Here is a 24,938-nt window from a genome sequence, read left to right as displayed (position 1 = left end):
GAATGTTTCAGAGCACTGAGGGAGTGACATCACCAGGAGCAGTTGGAGAGGAGGATTTTAGAGAACGCTTCTCGTGAAATATCCTCATAAATCCCATGACTTTGGCCAAATCATACATAAAAATCACATTTTTTTGTAGGAATTTTCGTCGCGAATCCATTGATACAGGTTTGAAAGTGGTCGGACTTATAGTTTAGACGCCAGATGCCCCAGTTTGGCACAAAGTCCATGCCCAGAGATTGCCTCCCCATTGGTTTACATTGTAAGGTGTAATGTCGCACTCCAACTTTCAGGGCTTACTAGATCTAAACCGTTCGAGTTATTACAAAGTTTTTAATAACTTTTGCTCAACACAGTGTGATAAGTCATGTATTAAAGTTTGAAGCCGATACCATTAACGCCCTCGGAGGAGATAGCGTTTGTTCGGGGGCCAAAATTGGGGCAAAGTCTTATTTTGAAAAGCTGATTGCAGACTTCCTGTTGGATTTAGATCAGGGGTGTCAGCGTATGATTTGTAGGTCTTGATGAGACGAATAATTGAGTTTTGGTTCGATCTCTCTACGACATTCCTACGGGCCGTGGCGGCCGTTTTAGATACATAGGTGGCACTAGAGAGCACATTTTGGCACTTCCGGGGTTAATTTTTACATTTTATCAAATTTTTCACCAGACCTGATGTGTGTGCCAAATTTGGTGAGTTTTTCAAATTTAGAGTTAAAGTGGCGGATTAATAAAGAAAGAATAATAAGAAAGAAACAAACGCACGAAAAACAATAGGGTCTTCGCCCTTTGGGCTCAGGCCCTAATAAATAAAGATTTGGATAACAAAAGTGTGAATGCTTTCAGCAGGTTTCTTGTAAACAACATGGTTAATGAAAGTGAAAGTAAAGACAAAGTGAGGGCGGGAGGCTGCTTTATAAAAGAGCCAGTTTCTCTTTCAGCAGCACCACTTGCTGTTCGTCTCTGCTGCAACATCTCAACAGGAACAGTAAAGGTATGAATCTTTCTATTATATTTACTGTCAGATTATTTCAGTGATTGAATGAATGTAAAATAATATTTTATGTGTATAGTAGTTTTAAATATGATACATTTCAGAATTGATCAACACAATCAAAATGCAACAAAAGTATATTTTTTAATTTTCATTTAGGTTTTAGTAGGTTTTGTTTTTAAGTACACTGTCAATTTTCTTTCTCCTACTAGTCACTTTGTGTTCTCAGAACCTCTCAGCAAATTTGTTCAGTTAACGTTTTACTACTTTTATTAGTTAAGTTTGTAAACTAATAAACTCTGTAACTGTGGTGTCTGCTTCATGTGTGTGAGTGATAAAAAGGCTTCAGTCCAGGCTTTCTTTGGAGTTGATGCTAATTTACCTCCTTTTTGTCCTTTTAAAAGGATTTTTTTGTCTACACATTAATGTCAAATTTATGTAGCACCTTTTCATACAAATGTGCTTCAAAGTGTTTTACGTTGAATGAAGAAAATCTATTCATAAAGAAAAGGAAACTATGGAAAACAGGTTTCCAGAGAAGAAGAAGCAGTAAAACAGCAGGCTTGAATATTCATCCTTCACTTACAGTAAAAATGCATCAGACACAGGGATTTAGAACAGAATGGCTTGATTATCTCTGGAAAAAGGTACAAAAGAATCGCAATGAACACTAGACTGCACCTAGAATCAGTTAAAACACCCACAGAACCTTCACCAGCACCAACACAATATGTTCTTATGAATGGATTATAAACTGGATGTTAAATAACACTATTAATAAGAGAAAACAACCACATGGAGCAACAATTAACTATTTCTGTTTATCTGTTCTAACCAATTCTAACTATTTATACATTACTTTCAGCTAATGATTTCAACTATTTATTTACATTACAGTTACTATTTCAGTTCTTTATACATTACTTTTAGCTGAATGAATTTTATTTTGCTGATGACACACAATAAGACAAAATACAATCACAATCTTGTATTATTGCATGCGTGTATATAGGCCAAATATATTTACAGGATATGTAGCCTATATATATGTATCAGAGAGAGACTCTGTTCACTTGTAATTTTCACTTTCACTGTATTTATAATTTATAATATAATTATATTTATAATTGATGTTTTCCATATATTTCTCACTTTCCAGCCATGGGAGGCTCACCTTCAAAGCCATCACCCCCTCCACGTAAGCTACGAAACCACCTGCACAACACAGTTCACACTTTATTCATGATACTAAACTATTACATGATGCAGCAGTGGAAGCAGTAGACACATTTCATGTGTTACATGTATTTGTAGTTTTGCCTTTACTGTATCACTCTCTTAGTTTTATTTTCTTCTATTTTAATAGAATATACACTGTAAAAACTGTTACTTAGATCTAACTCAAAAAAAATGAGGCAACATTTTCCAAGCACTTTTTGCTAGTTTAGTGAACTTTGTGTTTTTTTTAAGTTGAGAAAACTCAGTAATAAAATTTTAGCATAAAGTAAAATTTTTAAGTAGTCTTAAAAAAAAAGAAATTTTGTCCAACCATTGTAAACATAGACAGCATTTTAAACACCATCCAACTTCATTAAATTAAGTGGCATTTAAAAGAAAAAATGTTTCTATTAGGGCTGTAGCAGATCACAGATGACCCACTGGCCTCTACTGACCCCCACTAGGTCTAAGTATCAGGGAATTTGTGACAGTGTCTTCTTACTACATTTTTAAACTAAAATGTTAAACAAGTAACAAACTCCTTTTCATCATTAATCCACTGCATGGGGTGCATAACGTTAGTGAGTGAGCTGTACTTCACAGCATTTCACATTCAACTATCCCAGGATTCCTGCTAACTAGCCGCATGTGGCTAACTCTATCCATCCACACATGGAAAATGCCTGTTCAGTCAGCCCACATAAAATAACACTGATCTGAACCTGACTTCATGAGCAAACCCAAAACAGACCCAACCTTACTTTTTAACAATACTTACATAGTAGTCAGAAATGAGGTCCTGTCCACTCTCAATTGATTGATTGTTATTTTGGACATTGAGGAATTGCATATAATTAGCAATGTTTCAATGTTATGCGATCCAATATTCCTTTCTGTTTATCCGTTCTAACCAATTCTAACTATTAATACATTACTTTCAGCTAATGATTTCAACTATTTATTTACATTACTGTTAGTTACTATTTCAGCTCTTTATACATTACTTTTAGCTGAATGAATTTTATTTTGCTGATGACACACAATAAGACAAAATACAATCACAATCTTGTATTATTGCATGCGTGTATATAGGCCAAATATATTTACAGGATATGTAGCCTTTATATATGTATCAAAGAGAGACTCTGTTTACTTGTAATTTTCACTTTCACTGTATTTATTATTTATAATATAACTATTTATAATTGATGTGTTCCATATATTTCTCACTTTCCAGGCTCACCTTCAACCCCATCACCCCCTCCACGTAAGCTATGAAACCACCTGCTGAACACAGTTCAAACTTTATTCATGATACTAAACTATTATATGATGCAGCAGTGGAAGCAGTAGACACATTTCATGTGTTACATGTATTTGTAGTTTTGCCTTTACTGTATCACTCTCTTAGTTTTATTTTCTTCTATTTTAATAGAATATACACTGTAAAAACTGTTACTTAGATCTAACTAAAAAAAAATGAGGCAACATTTTCCAAGCACTTTTTGCTAGTTTAGTGAACTTTGTGTTTTTTTTTTAAGTTGAGAAAACTCAGTAATAAAATTTTAGCATGAAGTAAAATTTTTAAGTAGTCTTAAAAAAAAAGAGATTTTGTTCAACCATTGTAAACATAGACAGCATTTTAACTACATCCAACTTCATTAAATTAAGTGCCATTTAAAAGAACTTTTTTTTTTAACTTTCATTTTACTTATTTTCAAAAAATATTTACAAATGCTTCCTCTCTGATTTTAAAACACAATCTACTTAAAATAATTAGCTATCATTGACATAAATTTATCAAAGACAAGAGTGGTATTGTTTTACAACATTTATTGAGCTGCCAATGCAACCACATAGCAAAACATTTCAACATGAAAAATAATATTTTTTCATTTAAAATTTAACAGTAAGCTGTCAACATTGTAGAACTTGGGACTTCAGCTTATGAACAGCTTGGAAGAATATCTTAAATATATGTTTAAACATTTTAACATTAGCTTAAGTTCAGCATTACATTAAACTTGGACTTGTATCTTTTATCTTAGTATAAATCAGTATAAACTAGTCAATATTACTGCAGGAATAATCCCATTCATCCCGGTCATGAAAAAGGAATAACATTATTACACAGAAACAACAGTCCAGGCACTTGTTTTGGGCCCAGTCAAAAAAAGTCCTTTAAAGGCTTTCAGTGTTTGAAAGTGGAGATTTATATACATCATTCTGTAGAAATCACACTAATCAGGCTCAGAATAATATGTGGCATTCTCAAACTGGAGAACATATTTCACTGTGCAGGCCAGACATTTGTTTTGGGTCCGGTTCCACAAAAGGGCCTTGAAAGGCCAACAAAGTGTTGAAGGAAACTGGAGATTCAGGTACATCAATCTGAAGAAACAAACTTACCTACCTGGACTCATAAAAATATAACATTATTGAACAACAACAATAAAACAGCCAGTATGGCAGCAATCACATTTGACTGTCTATGCTAGAAGCTTGTTTTTAAGGCTCATGAACCTGGGGGATGGTTTTGGGCACAGAGTGTCAAGTCCAACAAACAGTCTTTGAAAGACCTCAAAGGTTTTGTGAAGTCTCACTGGGTACTGAAGATTCAGGGCATATGTCACCCCGAGGAGAAGGCAGCATCCTCTGGCAAGATTGTTGAGAGATTTCAGCACAGGGATTCCCGCGATCATGATTCTCACTGCATCTGGCTCATGGCAAACATAGATCCTCACACTGTGTGTTTTCAGGTCTTCATGTGCTCTGGTCTCTGCTATTCCCTGTGCAACAAACAAGAACAGAAATTAAGAAATTGTTTCATACAAATAAAGAGAAGTTATGAGTTTCGAATCAGATGCTGATAGATAGAGAGCTCTAGATGGATAACAATGTTTCCCGCAGCACGTTATATTTAAGGCGGCTGCCTTGACAACACACGCCTCCTGCCTTAACTACGTAATAATTTTAAAAAAGAATGCTCCTATATATTGGTGCAACGGAACAGCATCACCTTCTATTAGGGCTGTAGCAGATCACAGATGACCCACTGGCCTCTACTGACCCCCACTAGGCCTAAGTATCAGGGAATTTGTGACAGTGTCTTCTTACTACATCTTTGAACTAAAATGTTAAACAAGTAACAAACTCCTTTTCATCATTAATCCACTGCATGGGGTGCATAACGTTAGTGAGTGAGCTGTACTTCACAGCATTTCACATTCAACTATCCCAGGATTCCTGCTAACTAGCCGCATGTGGCTAACTCTATCCATCTACACATGGAAAATGCCCGTTCAGTCAGCCCACATAAAATTACACTGAATCTGAGCCCCTAACCCCTGTGTGTAACAGACTACAATTAATAGCATATTGCAGCTCAAAATCACACCCATAAGTAGAGCTAGTGGAGCTAAGTAACTAGCGGCTAATCGTTATCATTCTAATCGCTAACTTGCTAGCTCACATCTAAAACAAAAACAGAATGAGCCTGACATAATTAGTGCATTCGCACTTACATATTAAGGATGCACACAGTCCAGCACACAACACAGGCCACTTATGACTGACAGACTGGCTGCACCACACTCGGGTAACTAAACGTTACTACACAGGGATGCACTCAGGTGATGGCGGGCTGAGCAGTTGCATTAGACACAAAGCCTTTCATAGGACTGACTCCGCCTTCTTACAGACATGGCAGCGGTGTCAATTAATTTTAAACTTATCAATAAAAAGGATATGTCATTTGTTGTAAAATTCAACACGTAGAAGCCATATTTGACTAAAAATCAGCATTTTGACGGTACGTTAACTGTTCGAGCTTAGTGTGCATTTTGAAACACCTTATGGCATCGCAAGGAGGAAAACGCACACTTAAGCATAACATAGAGCAATACAATCACGGGTGAAAACATTTAACTTTAAGCAAGAAAATGATTATTTAAAAGTTGTGTAGTTTGTCGATGAAAAAGCCAGGCAGGTACTCTTGCAGCCTTGTGGGAGAACAAGTTCAGACTTGCTCAGACCGGTTACAGTTGGGCGGGTCCTGAGGATTTACTTATTCAGTAAGTCCTTAAACTAAGTTTTGTGAAATCAGTTTATTGTAAAGTACCAGGAAATCAAATTTATGACAGAAAATTATAAGTTACTTAAACAGTCACACTTTTTACTTTTCTGTATGTAAAAGAAGACAAAATCAATTTATTGTCAAAAATATACATTTTATAATTAAGTCACATGGACATTGCCACTGAAGGGCTTTTTACAGTGTATGTTTACTGTAACTAAATTCCACTGTTAAGCTAAAAACTATATCAGTTTAGTTTGATTTAAAGAACAACAAGTAAACAACAAGTAAATAAATACTTCTATCACTATTACTACTCTTGCTACAGTTTAACCAAACATCATTGTCATAATTCTGTAATATTCATTTTTACCAGATATCTTTCCAAACTTTTTATGATTTTTATTCTTCTATTATCTAAAGTATTGCTTCTGCTTCACTTTCACAGCACCACCTTCTCCCAGTAAGTTATGAAATTTATTTTACAACATCCACAACACATTAATTCTGACTATTATTTACATGTTGACGCATGATTCTGATGAATTTACTCTTTCAAAATCCTAATTATATTTACTGTTTGATGCCTTTATGTTATTTTCTTGTCAGCTTTTAGAGATCCGTGGAGAAAAATATCTTGGTGGTGAGTAGATATAAATTTGATGCTGTAGCCTTCATTTGTGCCTCTGCTGCTCAACACCAACCTGTCTGACAGTTTATCTGTTTGTCAGGCCAGAATTTTATTTTGGCTTATGACCAAATACCTGCAAAACTAATGGCATCCCATCACCCTCAGCTGTGTTTACTGCTAATGAGCAAATGCTACAATGCTAACAAGCTAATCTAACAGTAAACATTATACCTGCTGAAATTAGCATGTTAGCTAAAAGTTATTTATAACCAGTTGAAATAATTAACTAAAAATAATGGATGAATAGTTGAAATAATTAGCTATAAGTATAATGTAACCATTGTTACTGTGAACACGGTACAATGCTAAGTACAACCTCACTGCTAGCATAGCTGTTGACTCTTACACTGTGTCTGAAATCTCTCCTTATTTTCTGCATAGTGCACTACTGTTTATTTACCCTCCACCATTTTATTTGTATGTCTGAACTGTGGCATGTACACTACTTTCTTCTAATAGTCCCACAGTGTGATGCACTGCATTTTATAGATGTGATAATTACTGTTGAGTCACCCAATCAGTCATAACATTCATCTAAAATGTATTTATTTTTATTTGTTTATTTTATTTAAAAAGGGACAATGTACAAGTTGAACATGTACAAAGTTATACAAAAAAGAACACACAAGACACAAAATATAGAACTACACACAATAGCACATCACAAATGTGATTCGCTACATTGGCTTCCTGTAAAATCTAGAATAGAATTTAAAATCCTTCTCCTAACTTACAAAGCCCTTAATGGTCAGGCACCATCATATCTTGAAGAGCTCATAATACCATATTATCCCACTAGAACACTGCGCTCCCAGTATGCAACTTACTGGTGGTCCCTACAGTCTTTAAAAGTAGAATGGGAGGCAGAGCCTTCAGCTATCAGGCTCCTCTTCTATGGAACCATCTTTCAGATTCAGTCCAGGGTGCAGACACCCTCTCTATGTTTAAGAGTAGGCTTAAAACTTCCCTTTTTGATAAAGCTTATAGTTAGGGCCGACCAGGCTCGCCTTGGATCAGCCCTTAGTTATGCTGCTATAGGCCTAGACTGCTGGGGGACTTCCCATGATGCACTGAGCTCCTCTCTCCTCCTCCTCCTCTCCATCTGTATGCATTCATGTAACATTAATGCATGTCACTAACTTTGCTTTTCCCCCGGAGTTTTTTGTGCTTTCTCATCTCACAGGAAAACCTGGGTTCTGGGTGCAATCTCCTATCTGAAGGATCTAATAGAATTTACTGAGCAAGTGTACACAAAGTCATGTAGTGGAGGAGGGGCCAAACCATAAACCAGGCACTAATTTGACAATAATCTAAAATTATCAAAGCTCAGTAAATATTATTTCTCCAGGACCCGCCAGTGATGGAAATGTATTGGCTTTGTGTCCAGAGTTAGAGAAGAATCTCGATTTACGGCTCACTGTTTAGTGAACTGCTGAGTGACTGTTATATAGGGAGTAGTCAATGAATGTATGACGGAGTGATTTTGGACACCACCTTGTAAAAACTGATATGAAAGTTTTATGCATTTAATCTAAAATCCAATTCAACAATTTTTTACACAGAGACAAAGAGAGAGATCTGCAGTATGTGAGGAATTATCAACCTGAAAACACCAACGTCAAACATCTCAGGATCTTGCTTTACGGGCCAGTCGGTGCTGGAAAGTCCAGCTTCATCAGTTCTGTCATCAGCGCCGTGAGAGGCAGGCTGAGCGTTACAGCTGAAGCCAGTGCAACCGTCAGTGACAGAAGTCACTCCAAGAAAGTACGTAAACTAGTCCAGAACAAGTCTTTTTCTTCCTCTACTAATTCTTCTTCACCTCCTTTCACTCTGATTTGATGTTTCTGACACTTGAGATTTGACACACTTGCCTCATCTCCGTCTGGTGTTACTATTAGTGATGTTACCTTCCACACATGATCAACTTTTCAAAGCAAAAGTATTGCAGTGAGATGTTTCAATGCTTCATTTGCCAAAAATCATGTGACTACCTCAGACGAGGCCTCGTTACATCAGGAGGTGTCGTGCTGGTTTTGGATACAGGATGTGCTTCTCAGTCTGCCACAGTATTTAAAAACAGAGCTGTAGACTCAGTTTAAAGGGGATCAGTTCTAATAGTGTAGACTTTATAGAACAAAACAATGAAAGCAGTAAGGCCATTTATATTCTAACTGTTTTATCCTTCCATACAAAGACAATACCAATAATTACTCAGCTGATGTCAGTATTTTACTGTATCAAATACTTCAAACCAGATATTTTCTAACGTAGATGTTAATCTTTGGCAGATGATTCAACCAGGAGAGTTTCATGCTGATCCAACCCACAATTCTCTGCAAATTACAAACAAAGACACTAGTTAAAGGATGGCACCATTGTCATAAATCCTGCACATTTCCATGTTTCTTTCAGTATGAGACTCACAGAATCCAGAAAGAAAGCAGAGGAAACTTCTACCCTTTTGTATTCAATGACATCATGGGTCTGGAGGTAGGAGCTGGATGTGGAGTCAGAGTGGAAGACATCAAACTGGCCTTGAAGGGACACGTGAAGGAGGGATACAAGGTACAACTGTGACACTTGATTCAGTCAAACACGTTAGTTTTGTATGGCAGCATAGTGCTGACACCATGACAAGAAATATCTGCTCAGTTTCTTGTTATAACAAGAAACTTTTCATGTTATTTTGAGATATTTTCTCATTATTAGTAGATGCCAAATTATTCAGTTTTTACAAGAAATCTTCTTGTAATAACAACATATCACTTTGTTATCTCACAAAATGAACGTATCTCATTAAATCAAACTTCTCGTTATAACATGATAAGTTGGTTAGTAATAACAAGAAACTTCCATATGTCATTATGGTTTGAATAAGATTTATGTCATGTATTTAGTATCTAGTAAAAATAAATATAAAAAATATAAAATATCTCTGAATAACATGAAAAATATCTTGTTATAATAAATATTTCACTAATTTTAATAAAAGTCTGAATACTTGTAATACTGAATTTTATTTATCTTTTAAAGCTATTTATTAGTTAATTTTACTACTAAAAATAGATTTGTATACTTCTCCCATTTGTTCAGTAGATATGAACCTTTTTTGTAGACTTTGTTGACATTGTTGCATCATTGTTTATATGGACTTTTATATTATTTTACAGTTCAATCCTGCATCTCCATTGTCAGACGGTGATCCTGGATACATCTCCTCACCGTCTGCAGATGACAAAGTTCATCTTCTGGTTTGTGTCTGTTCTGCTAATGCATCAGAGATTAAGGAGCCTGTTATGCAGAAGATGAAGGAAATCAGAGAAGCAGCCAGTGACTTGGGTAAGAGCAGTGCTTTAGAGAAGAGTATCAGCCAATGAAACACATCTGTTCTAATAAGGTTTCAGGTACACTGCTCACAGTAAAGCTGAGTGTTCATGAATCTGCTTCAATCAGTGAACTCATGCAGAACTAATAATGATGTGAATGTTGAGTACGTACAGACTGCAGCTCAGCTGATACTGCAGTTATGACACTGATGTAAATATAGAAATATTAGCGTTTAAAACAATCTTATAATGATGTAATATATCTAATTTAATATATGTATATAAACATTTCTGATATGAATTAATTATTTTAACTAATTAATTATTTGATATTAATCCCTTAAATTTGGTTAGAGTCCAGTTTCTGACTGAAATATCTCAATAACTATTGGATGAATATTGTACAGATATTCATGATCCTCTCAGGATGAATCTAATCTCTTCACTGATCCTCTGACTTTTCACCCAGTGACATCATCCGCTCAAAATTTAAATTTGTCCGAAGCATACAAACTGCTAATTATCAAATGTTAGCATGCTAACGTTAAGATGGTGAACATGGTGAGCATTATACCTGCCAAACATCAACATGTTAGCATTTAGCTAAAAGAATGTCAGTACAGTACCTAAGTTACAGCCACACAGAGCAGCTCGCAGGGCTCTAGACTCTTATGAACATATTTACTGAGGATTCTCAGCTCCTCTTTTAGGCGCTAAACAGCTGAACTGTGATTCTCCTTATTTACTGACCATACTGAGGTTTTGTGTCAGTTAAATGGAAGAAAAGTGGCACCGCTGAACATTCAAAGTTCAGCAGCAGAAATCACTTTTCACTCCATTCTTGTCCAGACATACGGGTGAGTCTGATTCTCATCACTTTATGCAAATCAGATGACGTGCAGCTTATTTTAAATATCCTGCTACGTTAAAACATTGTGACAACACAAATGTTTGTGATTATGGGCCCTATTTTAACGATCTAAAGCGCACGGTCTGAAGCGCATGGCGCAAATGCACTTAGTTTGTGTCCAAATCCACTTTTGCTATTTTAACGGTGGAAAAATGGTCGCTGCGCCAGGCGCACGGTTCAAAGGGGTTGTCCATAGTCTCCTAATTAATCATGGGTGTGTTTTCAGCGTAACATGCAATAAACCAATCACAGTGTCATCTCCCATTCTCTTTAAGAGCCAGGTGTGCTTGCACCTTGGCGGATTGCTATTATAACGGCGCATTTGCCGAGTAGCAAGAAGGAGCGCTTCTCTGCAGAGGAAACGGATCTGCTCGTGCACAAAGGGAAAGTGCGCGATCCATAGCGAGCACACTGCTGCTCCTGGACCCTCCCGTGGTCCCAGACCACCAGTTTAAGATCCTGTTCATTCATTTGTTGCAAATTTGTCTTCGTTTGGTTTTTGAAAAGGTTTATTATTTTAACTACAGCTTTGGTTTCTTTAAAATCATTTTGTTCAGTCAGGGAGTATCAAATCAGCAGGTTTTAATTGTTGAAAGTATAGAAACTTGATCACTGTAACCTCAAAAATGTTAAAGAATATTTGTTAAATATTGTTCAAAAATTAAAGAATTAATTTTAATCATGTAAAGAATCATCAACACAGTTATCAGGACTTGATGAGCTCTCCAAGGTGCTGATCCTGCTGCTGGCAGCAGCTAGAAGCTGTGCAGATTTATTTCCTTCGTTAGTTTAATCATTGTTTTCACCTCATTTATTTCCTCATGTCATCATGTACTGATGCAGCAGGAAAGTCGATCTGTGTCTGATCCGTTGTTGTCCGTCTGTTTAAATAACTACATGATTACACGATTTGGTCAAATAATTCAACAATTTAATCCATCATTACTGCGATTAGTTAATTCTGATAAATATTATGACTGAGCATTATGACATGTATTTTTAAAAATATATTAATATACACAATAATAATCTTTCACATTGTAATCCTTTTATTTGTTACCTTGTGCATGTTTGTGCGCTGCTGCGTGTCCTGTGTGTGTAACAAGCAGAGTGTAAGTGGTGCAGCCGCCTGTGTAGGTGCATATTACTGTCCTGATAACGCTCCTTAAAATAACAGTGAAACACTGCACCATTGACTTTAGACCAGGTATTTGTTGGTCAATAGCGCAATCGCTCTCTGCTGCCTCAAGATAGCAACGCGCCAACAATGCGCCTGACCACACCTTACATTTAGACCAACACCCCCATGGGCGCACTGATGGGCGCACTGATGGACGCACTGATGGGCACAAGTGCCGTTGCTATTTTAACAACGTGGGCGCTGGACGGGAAAATGACAACTGCGTCTGTCTTAAAATAAGATAGGACCCTTAGTGCTTAGTAAATATCCTCCTCAGTCTTGCTCTCCTATACATTCATTTTCAGCACATAGTAATATAGAATATGCAGAAATTATAAAATAGAATTAAATTAATATAGTTCTCCAGTAGATTAAGCTAAAATAAAATATTAATGCCAAAATGAATATTTATTCCAGAAAGTTTACATTGTGGAACAATAAGTTACAGCTAATTTTTGTTTGTGTCTTTTTGTTGGTATTGGTAAACTGTTGTTTCTTCAGTATTTTATATATTTTGTGCTGGTTTGTGAACACCACAGCTTTAATCTGTATTTATCTGTCTTCTTAATATGAAGTGGTTTAGTCTGCATTTCTTAGGTTTGTGGTTTACAGTGTTTAACATGCAGTTCTAATGTTTTTTAAACCTGAATGAACTGTGAAAGTTAACTGAAGTCAGGTTACTAAATGCATCTCTCTGTCGGCAGGGATTCCTCAAGTGGCGATTGTCACCAAAGTTGATGAAGCCTGTGATGAAACTGAAAAGGATCTAAAGAATGTCTACAAGAGCAAACACCTGAAGAAAAAGGTGAGTTTCTGTCAGTTTTGTTACAGAAATGTAAAGTAAGTTCATTATTTTTATAATGTGAGCTCACTGTAGATGAATTATTGTTTCTTTAAAACTTAGATCACAGACTTCAGCGCTAGGCTGGGTATTCCACTCAACTGCATCTTTGCTGTGAAGAACTACAGCTCAGAAATCTACCTGGATGAGGATGTTAACACACTGATGCTGAACGCACTGAGACTGATGATTGACTTTGGAGATGACTTCATTAACAAAATGTAAACCTACTTTCTGCTGAGATACATGGTCATCATACCATTATCATTGATTATCATTAATGATGATCAGCTTAATACCAGTATGATGGAGAATGGTTTAGTATTATTGTATTAATACACATTCATGTTGAGATCATCAATAAGGAGGTATTAGTCTGTGCTTATTTGCTTTTTATTATCCTAATGTGTAGTTGATTTGTTTGCCTTTCCTTCCCTTTCATAAAGTCGCTCCACTCAAAAACATTTTTCTTCTTGTTCCTTCAGTTGGATGTTTGTTCTCTTCTCTTTGTAGAATCATGTGCAGAGTTTGTTTTTCATTCTTCTGCTGAAAGTTTCTCTGAAATCATTTAAAATCAGATATTCAGATGTGGTCCTATGAGCAGGATTTGTGACATCACAACTAGTTTGGAAGCCAATCCTGGTCCAATATTCAATTCACACAAATGTGATGTGATTTTCTTTATTGGTTTTGTGGAAAAAACATATCAGACATTATTGTTCCAGTATTAAAGCTACACTTCAACATTTAGCTGGATAGAAATGCAGATAAAACACAGTTTCAACTGCATTTTAATGACTAAATATATTATATGTGGAGAAAACTGGTGAAAATCAGTTAAAGTACTTACAGATTTCACCTTGAAGTCTCATTTGCTGATTTTTGGTGCAAAAAAGGAACTTCTTGTTCTTCTTCTTCTTTGTCTTCTTCTTCTTCATTTCAAAATGTTGTTTGGCAACTAAACAACATTTTGGTGCATTACCACCATCAACTGGAGTGGAGTGTGGATCAGGAATCTATACATTCACTAATTCTAATAATACATAAAAAAAGTAAAATTAAGAAAATAAAGTTATATTCTTATTCTTTCTATCAAGTTTGAAAACACCTTTCTTCATAATAGATCACATAAATCAAAGCTTAACTTTATTTCTTTGATCTTCTCTCAGCATCATATTTTGGACATTAAAGCATAACATGCTCTTAAGTTTCTTCTCAATCACAAAATTCCCACCTTCCTGTATTATATTTTCCTATTTTAAATAACGTTCTGTTTAATCCTGAATGACCAAAACGTTCTCCAAATGTTCTTCCTTTGTTCATCTGTCAGCTATTTCATTTCCTTTGATTCCTGTATGTGCTGGTTTCCGTACAAATGTCAGTTCCATCATATGAATTCTATATAGTGTTGAGGGGAGACCTCAACCCCTGTATGTGTGAACAAAAGTGTAAAAAGGATTTTGAACAATATAAATGTTGATAAAAACAACCAGTGGAAGAGTTTATAGACAGGTGAGACTGAAGAGGTGAGTTTTCAGTTCTCAGGTTTGTGTCTCAGTCCAGGAAACAGAATATAACGATCCCTTCATGTATGTATGTACTGATTTGTAAAACAAGTTACTGACCTTCAAAGAAATAAAATAAATTGTACTGTCTTGTGTATCTTTTCTTATAACATTATTGATCATTGCTTTTAGCAGTGGCACACAGTCCTGTCCAGTCCTGGGGGCTGGGGGGTCACCTGCCAAGCTTCTCAGGACTGTGAAACTGCCAGGATTGAAACTCCACATCAGTACCTGGCAGTTTGTCTGTGCTGTCTACAAATTCCCGTGAACAGTCGTTAACCTGCACTAAACAGCAAACAACAGGCTCAGGAGGTAGAGCGGGTCGTCCACTAATCGGAAGATCGGCGGTTCGATTCCCGGCTCCTCCAGTCCACATGCCGATGTATCCTTGGGCAAGATACTTAACCCCAAAAATTGCTCCTGATGGCTGTGCCATCAGTGTATGAATGTGTGTGAATGCTTAGCTTCCTCTGATGGGCAGGTTGGGACCTTGCATGGTAGCCCCTGTACCCATTCAGCGTATGAATGTGTGTGAATGGGTGAATGTGATTCGTAGTGTAAAAAGCGCTTTGAGTGGTTGGAAGACTAGAAAGGCGCTATACAAGTACAGTCCATTTACCATTTACCATTTACAATGTGTAAAATAATAATAATAATAATAATAATAATAATAATAATAATAATAATAATAATAATAACTTTATTTGTATAGCACCTTTCATACAAAAAAATCAAGCTCAAACTGCTTCATAAAATGAACATAAAAACATGTAAGTGGACATAAGAGGGAAAATGAAACATTTTGATAAAAGATCAAATAAAGTGTCAATAGAATACATTATAATAAGATATAATAAAAACAAAGTTAAAACATAGAAGACATAAAATGTAAAAAATCAAGTAAAATTGAACATTTTAAAAGAAGTGCAGTAGAGCATCAGTGTGAAGCAGACTGAGAGAAAATCTAGTTAAAGTCTAAAGTGAAGAGATAAGTTTTTAGTTTTCTTTTAAAGATATATAGCTGATATCTATCAGTCGTGTTTCCATAGTTTTGGGGCATAATTGACAAAGGCTGCATTCCCGATTTTCTTTCAGCTGTTGCTGGAATCTCCGATAAACCAGCAGCAGATGATCTCAGTGTTCTTGAAGGCAAATAGTTAATAAGAGAGTTAGCGATGCAGTTTGGTCCTAGTCCATTAAGGGCTTTGTATGTAAGGAGGACGACCTTAAAGTCAATTCTAAATGCTACAGGAAGCCAGTGCAGAGCTGAGTAGCTGGTCAGTAGTGGAGAATAATATTCTAGAGTTCCAGCGTTCTCTGTAATAATCTTGGAAAGTAATCCTTTCTTGCCAGACATACTGCTTTGTTACAGACAGTCATGGCTTCTTTGTATATATCACAGTGAACTGTGAGTCTAGTTTTCATTTTCTTTCAGCTGTCTGACAGATTCACTTGATCTCTTTAACACTCTTATTGTTTAACCATGAGGAGATTCTGTCAGTCCACTTCTTTTATCTTTTAATGAAGCAACAGTATTTAAAGCAGATGACAATGCGTTGTTGAAATTTTCAACAGCTGTAATTGTCACAGCTGTATGGCTCAAATGATCTCATCATATTAGAGGACAGTTTCAGCCTTGTTGTCTAGGAGTCTGTTTTAAACCAAAATGTCCCTTTTAGTCTTTGTCAGGGTTATGTTGGCATCATAAAACACACAGTGATGATCAGAAATGATAATTCAAATACTGAGACATTATCAATGTTTAACCCTTTTGTTATTACTGAATCTAGAGTGTTACCATGGTGATGAGGGGCTTCATTTACATGTTGGGTGAGTTCAAAACTGTCCAGTAAATTTACAAGCTCCACAGCTTTGGAGTCATTCTATTTATTAATATGAATGTTCAGGTCTCTGTTCAGGATTAACAGATGGATTAGACAGGTACCAGGTGGTCTGTGATTGCTATGATGTGTTTGAACACGCCACCAGCTGTTTAAGATCACCAGTATGTTTAATGAAGCAGCATGGGCTCTGTCTCATCTCTGGTGGACACCTGAGCGGTGATGACTGTGGTTCTTATGTTCAATAGTTCATCAGTTTGACTGAGCTTCAGCCTGGTAGTTATAACTAACTCCTGTGTTGCAGGGGGGAGGGGGGTCGTTGGGTCCATCTTTTGGATGCCTTCAGTGATTTGAAGCAGAGGGTCAGGTGACGGGGGAGCCTATAGTCTGGACCCAGTGATGTTTGGATGAATCCCATCAGGTTTAAAGCAGCCTCTTTAGTTCCATGAAATATTGAAATTGTCTATTTTTAAGTTTATCCCATGGGTGATGCACACCGATGTCAGCCATGTATTCAGGCCAGCGAGTCTGCTAAAAGAATCAATTCCTTTCTTCCAGGTCAGGATTGGTCCAGAAATTAGTATATCTTGTGATTTATAGTCGCTCAGTTTTTCCAGTAGTAGGGAAAAATCTTTTGTCAGGATTTCAGAGCCTGTTTTCTTTCACAGAATGTCAAAAGACCCAGTGTGGATAATAACTTTGATATTACTTGGACGTACAGTAAGGATAGCTAGCAACAGGCCAGTCAGTTCCTCAACAGATGTATCATCCATAGTTAGATTCTCAGTCTTTGCCAGTTTTACATGTTTTATACAAAAGTATTTAAAAAAAAAAATGTCACTACCAGGATCACATGTATCTTGCAATAAAAAGATTAAAATAAGCAACTATTTCCTTCCCAAACTGTCAGCAGTTATTTTTGCAGGTAAAAAACAGTCAGATCAAATGGATTTAAACTTTAAAAATGATTTTGATATAAAGAAATACAACATACAAAAACTAAACCACATTTTAAAATTCTACTTATATATATAATTATTACTACAGAGGTTACTGTATGGATCGTCATGATGTACAGTAAAATCACAAGCTATTACACAGGAAAACATGGTGATTACTGGATCTGATTCATAGAGGAGCAGCAGCAACATAACGGGAAGCTTAACCATGAAGTGCTTTAAATGTGATCAATAAAATCTTAAAATGAAGCTCTAACAGTGACTGATGACCGGTGAAGAGAAGACTGGTGTGATCTGGTCTCTTCAATGTTGTTAAAAGTTGAGCAACAGAGACTCTTCTGTAGGGAGGAGATGGACTTAAGAGGATTGTTTTTTATTTAGCAGGAGGACGTTCTAACCCTAACCCATCCAGCACTTGAGTTCCATTCACATAACAACAATAATGAATATTAGCTACATCACCGAAAATGCTCCTTACATGTTAATACATCAGTCATATTAATCCAGTAATATAACAAATACTGTAATAATACACCACAAACCCTCGGAGAGGAGACATTTACATCATGAGTACTTGTACATTTGCTGATACTTCTGTACTTTGAAATAAATTTGGATGCAGGACATTTACTTGTATTGTTAGTGTTATTATTAGTGTTATTATTAGTGTTATTATTAGTAGGGATGTGCAGAGATCCCAGTATTTGTATTTGTATTCGAATAAAAGTAGAAAGAGGCTTAAAAATCCTGTTTTTGTTTTTATGACACTTTTAATTTTAGAAAATTAAAGTGTTACAATAAGTGTTCATGAATAAACTACCTTATGAAGGAGGTTCCAACATCGGGTCTTGAACTGGAGTCTCCCAGATCATAGACGACTGCGCTGACTACTGAACTAAAACTTTACTCATCACCTCATTTCAGCCAGACCTCTACCTATTTATACACCCATAACACAGTGACAGCACATCATGTATCATCATGCTTTATTTATAGAGCACCTTTCATGACATAAAATGCAGCTCAAAGTGCTTCACAAAAGAAATGTAAAACATAGATACAGATATATACACATGCACAAGCACATAGATACACACACACACATACATGTATATATATATATACATATACATATGCATGCGTATATATATGCATACATACATAAACATATACATACATATACACACATACATATTAAACAGGATAAATATCAGTTAAAACATAGTAAAGGAGTAAAAGACAAATTCTAGAGAAGGGATAAAATCATCGGGGTAAAACAAAATCGATTAAAGGCGAGGTCATTGAAGTAGGTTTTGAGTTGCCTCTTAAAACTGTCAACCGAGGTGGCCTGTCTGATATGAGGAGGGAGCATGTTCCAAATCCTCGGTGCATAACAACTGAAGGCAGCGTCGCCGTACCTCTTGCTGTTCGTCAGTGGCACCTTCAGCAGATCAGCACCATGCGATCTGAGGGAGCGATTTGGAACATACTCCAATCTGACAGGTATGAAGGTGCTAGCCCATTCAGAGCTTTAAAAACAAGTAAAAAAAATTTAAAATCTATCCTCAATGCTACTGGGAGCCAGAGCAAAGATGCTAACACAGGAGTAATGTGAACTCTTTTACTGGTTTTTGTCAGAATTCTTGCTGCAGAGTTTTGGATGAGTTGCAGTCTATCAATAGTTTTTTTTGGCAAACCAGTATACAGTGCGTTGCAATAATCTAACCGTGAGAGTACAAAGGCATGAGTCAGTTTTATTGCATCCTCCAGGGAGAGGTAGGGTCTGACTCTTGCAATGTTTCTCAGGTGATAAAAGGCTGTTTTAGTAACATTGCTGATATGATTGTCTAAATTGAGGTCAGGATCAAGAATGACACCCAGGTTTTTCACTATTGGTTTTACCTGTAGGGCCAGATTTCCAAGTCTATTTATTATTTCATCTCTTTGTTGAGCATCCATGCCAATGATAAGGACTTCACTTTTGTCTTCATTTAATTTGAGAAAGTTGCCATTCATCCACTGCACAATACTGGAGAAGCAGTTTAGTAGAGGGTGTAGGGCATCCTTATTATCAGGTGCTACAGATAAATACAGCTGGGTGTCGTCAGCATAGCAGTGAAAATGAATCCTGTGGTTACGAATAATTTCACCAAGTGGATGTGTTGTATCAAATTGTTGCAGAAAAATGTACCAGAGCAAAAAACTCTCCTTTGAAAATAAAAAGGGAGTCAGAGGTCCAAGCAGCAAAGTGTTCTTTAATGCCGGCAAAAAAGGGGAGCAATCAGCACTTTTACAACGAACCAAATCGCTCCAAAGGTTTTTTCTTTGGGGCATTGTTTTTATTCCCTTGGGTCGGCTTAGGTCACACCTTATCATCCACCCTCCCTAATTTTTGACCAATTATTATGTTACTTTTATCTCCGTCACTCGTTGTTGGTCAAAACTCTTCAAAACAGGTTTTGAGCTGTTTGAGGATATGTACTGGCATATTCAATTCTACCTGATTATATCCAATTTTTATATAAGTATTGGGAATCATTTTACACCATTATTGCCAAGTTGTCTTCTGGCCTTTTATTTTTTTATAAGTTATTCTAGTCATTTTATACCCTTATTTCTTGATCTCCTCCAGAGAGTATTTTTTTAAAAGGTGAAGACTTAAATGCAGACCCAAGCAAAGTGACATGTAATACAAACACACTGAAATTTCTCCAGTGTATGATTATGATTCTTCTACCGTGCCTCTATACGTACATTGTGATTAACTATGGTTCATGAGATTATAACTACACCAATACAAATTGTATCACACTAGCCCTTATTGCTTATAAACTTATAAAATCAATCTGCATAGCTTAATATTGTCTTTAAGCACACCAATGACTTTTAATGAAAATACACCACAGATGTAAAGAGAAAATAACAAGGGACCAAGGATCGAGCCCTGAGGAACACCATAGAGAATGCTTTGCTTCTCAGAAACATAGTCACCAAGACTAACAAAGTAGTTTCTGTCTGTGAGGTACGTAAAACAGCTCAGCGTGGTTCCTGAGAGACCGATCCAGCTTTCGAGTCTGTTCAGAAGTATGAGGAGGAGGAGAACAAGAACAGAAACGTTCTTTTTATCTGCGCTCATTCTAAGATCATTTATGACTTTAGTGAGAGCAGTCTCGGTGCTATGTTTACCTCTGAAACCAGACTGAAATTTTTCATAAATATCATTGTTATGTAAGAAAGCCTCTAGCTGTATCAACACTGCCCTTTCCAGGATTTTACCTAGAAAGGGCAGGTTGGATAGATTATTTCCTTTAAATCAAGTTGCTTCATTTTCTCAGAAAGAGATGCTGAATGAGAGATTTCAGTGAGTTACAGAGGCTGAACAGGAAGTGATGTCATGACTTCAGCTCTCTACGCTGAGCCAGATGGAGCTGGGTTCATAAGGACTGATTAATACTGTAATGATATTAGTGCATTGTTTGTTAAACTAAATAAATGAGAATACATTTTTAAATTAAAAGAAAAGAGAAAGACTCCACTGCTACGCCTTCATATTTATGTGACCACAGAAATTCCTGCTCTGACCTGATTGAATCAATGACCTGATCTGTGAAAATAAACTAATTATAATAAACTGTTGTTTTCCTTTCAGCTGACTACAAGAAAATTCAGACACAACCTCTGTTTCTATAAGTGGCACATAGAGACAGTAACAGACTCCTTATCTCCTTAAACTACAGACATGGACAATAAAAGATAATTAGCAAAAAGTAAAACCAGTAAATAAAGTGTTATTGCTCATTTCTGTTTATAATTTTTACATTTTGTTGATGAAGTCGTCTCCAAAGTCGATGATGCGTCTCAGAGCGCTGAGGATCAGAGTGTCCATATCATCGTTGAGGTCGATTTCATCTCTGTAGTTCTTCACAGGAAAGATGCAGTTCATCGGGATGCCGACTGCTGAGCTCAAATCGTTCATCTACATGTTAAAGAAACAACATTAATAATGTGAAGTTTTTGACTGCAAAGCTTTAGGTTACATTTCTGTACAAACTCACCTTTTTCTTCAGGTATTTGCTCTTATAAACTTTCCTCAGATTCTTGTCAGTTTCAGCACAGGCCTCATCGATCTTTGTGATCATCATCATCTGAGGAATCCCTGCAGATACAGAAACACACTCAGCTCTTTAAACTCGACTCAAAGCTAACATGATCAGGCTAACTGAAACCTGGTTTTAACCCTCTGCAGTCCAGCTTCATTTAGCTTCATTTTTACTTTCTCTGCATTCATGTTTGTCTTTTTTACCTTTTAAACCTCCACATACATGGTCTCTTTCTTTCAGCTCAAACTCAGTCATATGTCTCACTTATTATTTTGTCAATTAACAAATTATAAAAGTGACAGAAACCCAAATGATGAGAAAAATGATACAGATGCTGATGAATGTGCACATTTTAGTGATAATCACTGAAAATATTTTTATAAAACAGTTTAAAGTTGTAAAAAATCTAGTTTCATTATTCATACACACAAATCCAGCAGAAATGTGTAAGAAATTAAACTGTAATTCAGTCTGTTTACATGTAAAGTGATTTTATATCATTATTGTGCCTTTATCATTGAAAGTATTTATGTGCCTATAAATCAATGAAAATATGAATAATTCATTTTTTAAAATAATTGTTCATCCACACACATAAATGAGATCCTGTATGAAAATCCCACATCAGCACTTTCTCTACATGAGATATAAATAAAGTTTTGTTACTGTGAATAAAACATGTTCAGTGTATTCACGGATCAGAGGGTTGATTGGCTCAGTGTGTTATCACTGTATTAAACAACAAAGTCAATTTAAAGTAACAGCTGAACAATCTGTTTACAGGAGGAGAAAGTTTCTGTTTTCTACAAACTAAAATGTCTCAGTTTTAACCTCTGATCACAGTAAAATGTTTTATCTTTAAAATCTTGTTCATAAAGGCCTTTATGGACTTAATAAATTATAACATGTTAGCCATTGTCTAAAATCATTTTTGTTAATTTTTTTGAGTTTTAAAAATACAAACATAAGGCTGTAAACACTTTTTTCAGTGTATTTAAAGCTTTAATCTGATACAAGTCTGCACATTATTTCAATATATATTTAGTCCTGACCGTTGTATCATGGACTGTATCAAACTGAGACGACTTATTCATAGATGAGTCTTGGACTAATAATAATATGTAATAATATGAAGAAACATGGACCTGCAGCAGGTGTCTGTTTAGTCTCTAATTCTTTTATCTCTCAGGAAATCAAACTTAAATATTTGTGATGACTCTTCTCTTGAAAAGTTTTCCATGTAACTATTAGAAGGTGAAACTCTAGGTTGATGTACTTGATATACATGTTTCATGTATTTAATGTACGATTGTCTGTTGGTTCTGTGTTTACTGGCTGCAAGACTCATCTCCCCTCCAGGAAAATAAAGTCATCGTTGAAAGTTGAACGATGTGTTTTAATGTTGGAGACCAGGAGTTCAGATCAAGTTAACCTGAATAAAACGGGATCAGTGGATGCACACTTTCAGTAAACTCTGTTCTCACCCAGGTCTCTGGCTGCCTCTCTGACGCCCCTCATCTTCTCTAGAACTGACTCTTTAATCTCTGATGTGTTAGCAGAGAGGATGCAAACCAGAACGTGGACTTGATCGTCTGGAGAGGGGGACGGGTTGTATCCTGGATCGCTCTCTGACAGTGCAGATACTGGGTTGAACTGGAAAACAATGTAGAACCAAAATGAATGACACAATGACACACATGATAAGCTGCAGATATTTATATTTATATTTAAATACAGTTAATAACCAGTAAGAAGGCTGTTATGAGGAACTGGGGGATGGCTAACCCTGACCCTTAAGGAGCAGCTGATCCTGAAGAGGGAGGTGTTGTGGATTTGTAGGACGGGCACTTTAATCTCAAGAGGGTTCAATGAGGAACCAGACATGGAGCCATTTTTATAAGTTAATGCAGCATCATCAGAGGAGCAGACAGGCTTTCTGACAACAGAAACAAGTTCCTCATGAAATGTGATGATGTGACGGTCCAGTGTTGTGTTTGGGTGGAGCTGCTGAATATAAAGGAGACCCCTGATCAGACATAATATATGATATGATAATGTGACAGTTGTACCTTGTAACCCTCCATCACACGTCCCTTCATGGCCAGTTTGATGTCTTCAGGATGAACACCACACTTCTTCCCCTCCTCCAGACCCATGATGTCATTGAAGACGATCGGGTAGAAGGTCTTTGGGTTTCCTCTTCCTTTCCTGATTTCATGAGTTTCATACTGAAACACAAACAGAGAAACATGCATCTTTGACTTTGTATAAAAACCCTGGATACATCTCTGTGAATGAGGCTTAAGATTCGACTCTCAGCTGTTTAAATCAGATTCTGGATCAGTTTGGAATGAATTCAGTGAGTAAAGTGATGAGGTTTGTTCCCATTTGTGTGAAACAAATTGTAAATAATTCAAATTGATGATCAGAACATAAACCTACAGCAGTATTTCCAGCCTGTGAAACCACCTGCATAAACTGTCCTATGAATCACTGTGATATCTGCTCCAAGAATTACAAATTAACCAAACAGCAAATAACAAGTGATGTTCTTTTAACAAGCTTCATTTTTGACACAGATCAAGTGTTTTTACCTTTGTGGTGAAACTCCTGTCAGAGGTGGTAGCACTGGCTCCAGCAGGAATGCTCATTCTGCCTCGCAGGATGTTGCTGACAGAGTTGATGAAGCTGGACTTTCCGGATCCGACCGGCCCGTACAGCAGAACTCGGATGTGTTTGACTTCCTCGTTTTCAGGTTGGTACTCCTGCACATACTGCAGATCCCTCTCATTGTCTCTGTAAACATACATTTGATTTCAGTTTTTAACTGATTTTATTAATATCATCAGCAAACTGACATATTTCCACACAGCACATTTAGGAAAGAAATGTTCTGTTATTAGAGACAATATTGAAAATGAAATTGATAATAATGATGACTGAATATATAAACTATTACATAATATTAATATTAATATTAATAATAAATCAAACAAACATGGAGTTGAACTTAAATGCTAAGGAGGATGAAGTTTACGTGTTTGTGATGATTAAAGAAAGAAAAGTTTAAAATATTAGGATTCATCACATTAAACACACATGTAGGAGGTTGAAGGGAAACTACAAGTCATCTAGTCCATGAAATCACAAATACTACAAAGTTAAAAGAAACATAAGAACATTAGATACACAACAATACTGTTACTGCAGTAAATCTACATCACATGTTTATACATGG

The 24,938-nt window shown here is 36.2% G+C and overlaps 3 protein-coding genes across 3 annotated transcripts in view; 2 read left to right on the top strand and 1 right to left on the bottom strand.

The window, feature by feature from the left end:
• Nucleotides 1-952: 952 nt before the first annotated feature.
• The window catches only part of LOC137192248 (interferon-induced protein 44-like), a 41,638-nt gene continuing 17,652 nt past the window's right edge, over nt 953-24,938 (top strand). The window contains exons 1-2 of the mRNA XM_067602784.1: nt 953-994; nt 2,154-2,192. Of these exons, the coding sequence (XP_067458885.1) occupies nt 2,156-2,192 (37 nt within the window). The 5' untranslated portion in view covers nt 953-994; nt 2,154-2,155. The remainder of the gene's footprint in view (nt 995-2,153; nt 2,193-24,938) is intronic.
• Nucleotides 6,906-13,699, top strand: LOC137192245 (interferon-induced protein 44-like). The gene is made up of 6 exons (XM_067602781.1): nt 6,906-6,930; nt 8,541-8,742; nt 9,391-9,543; nt 10,149-10,317; nt 13,099-13,199; nt 13,299-13,699. The coding sequence occupies exons 3-6, from the start codon at nt 9,457-9,459 to the stop codon at nt 13,458-13,460; spliced, it is 519 nt and encodes a 172-aa protein (XP_067458882.1). The 5' UTR covers nt 6,906-6,930; nt 8,541-8,742; nt 9,391-9,456; the 3' UTR covers nt 13,461-13,699.
• Nucleotides 21,217-24,510, bottom strand: LOC137192175 (interferon-induced protein 44-like). The gene is made up of 5 exons (XM_067602686.1): nt 24,295-24,510; nt 23,770-23,928; nt 23,185-23,353; nt 21,656-21,756; nt 21,217-21,576 (listed from the first exon to the last, which is right to left on the bottom strand). Exons 1-5 carry the CDS (start codon nt 24,508-24,510, stop codon nt 21,415-21,417), a joined length of 807 nt encoding a protein of 268 aa, XP_067458787.1. The 3' UTR covers nt 21,217-21,414.

Source organism: Thunnus thynnus, chromosome 11, assembly GCF_963924715.1.
Source record: "Thunnus thynnus chromosome 11, fThuThy2.1, whole genome shotgun sequence".
In the NCBI taxonomy this organism is placed as follows: Eukaryota; Metazoa; Chordata; class Actinopteri; order Scombriformes; family Scombridae; genus Thunnus; species Thunnus thynnus.
This window is presented reverse-complemented; position numbering and strand designations above follow the sequence as displayed.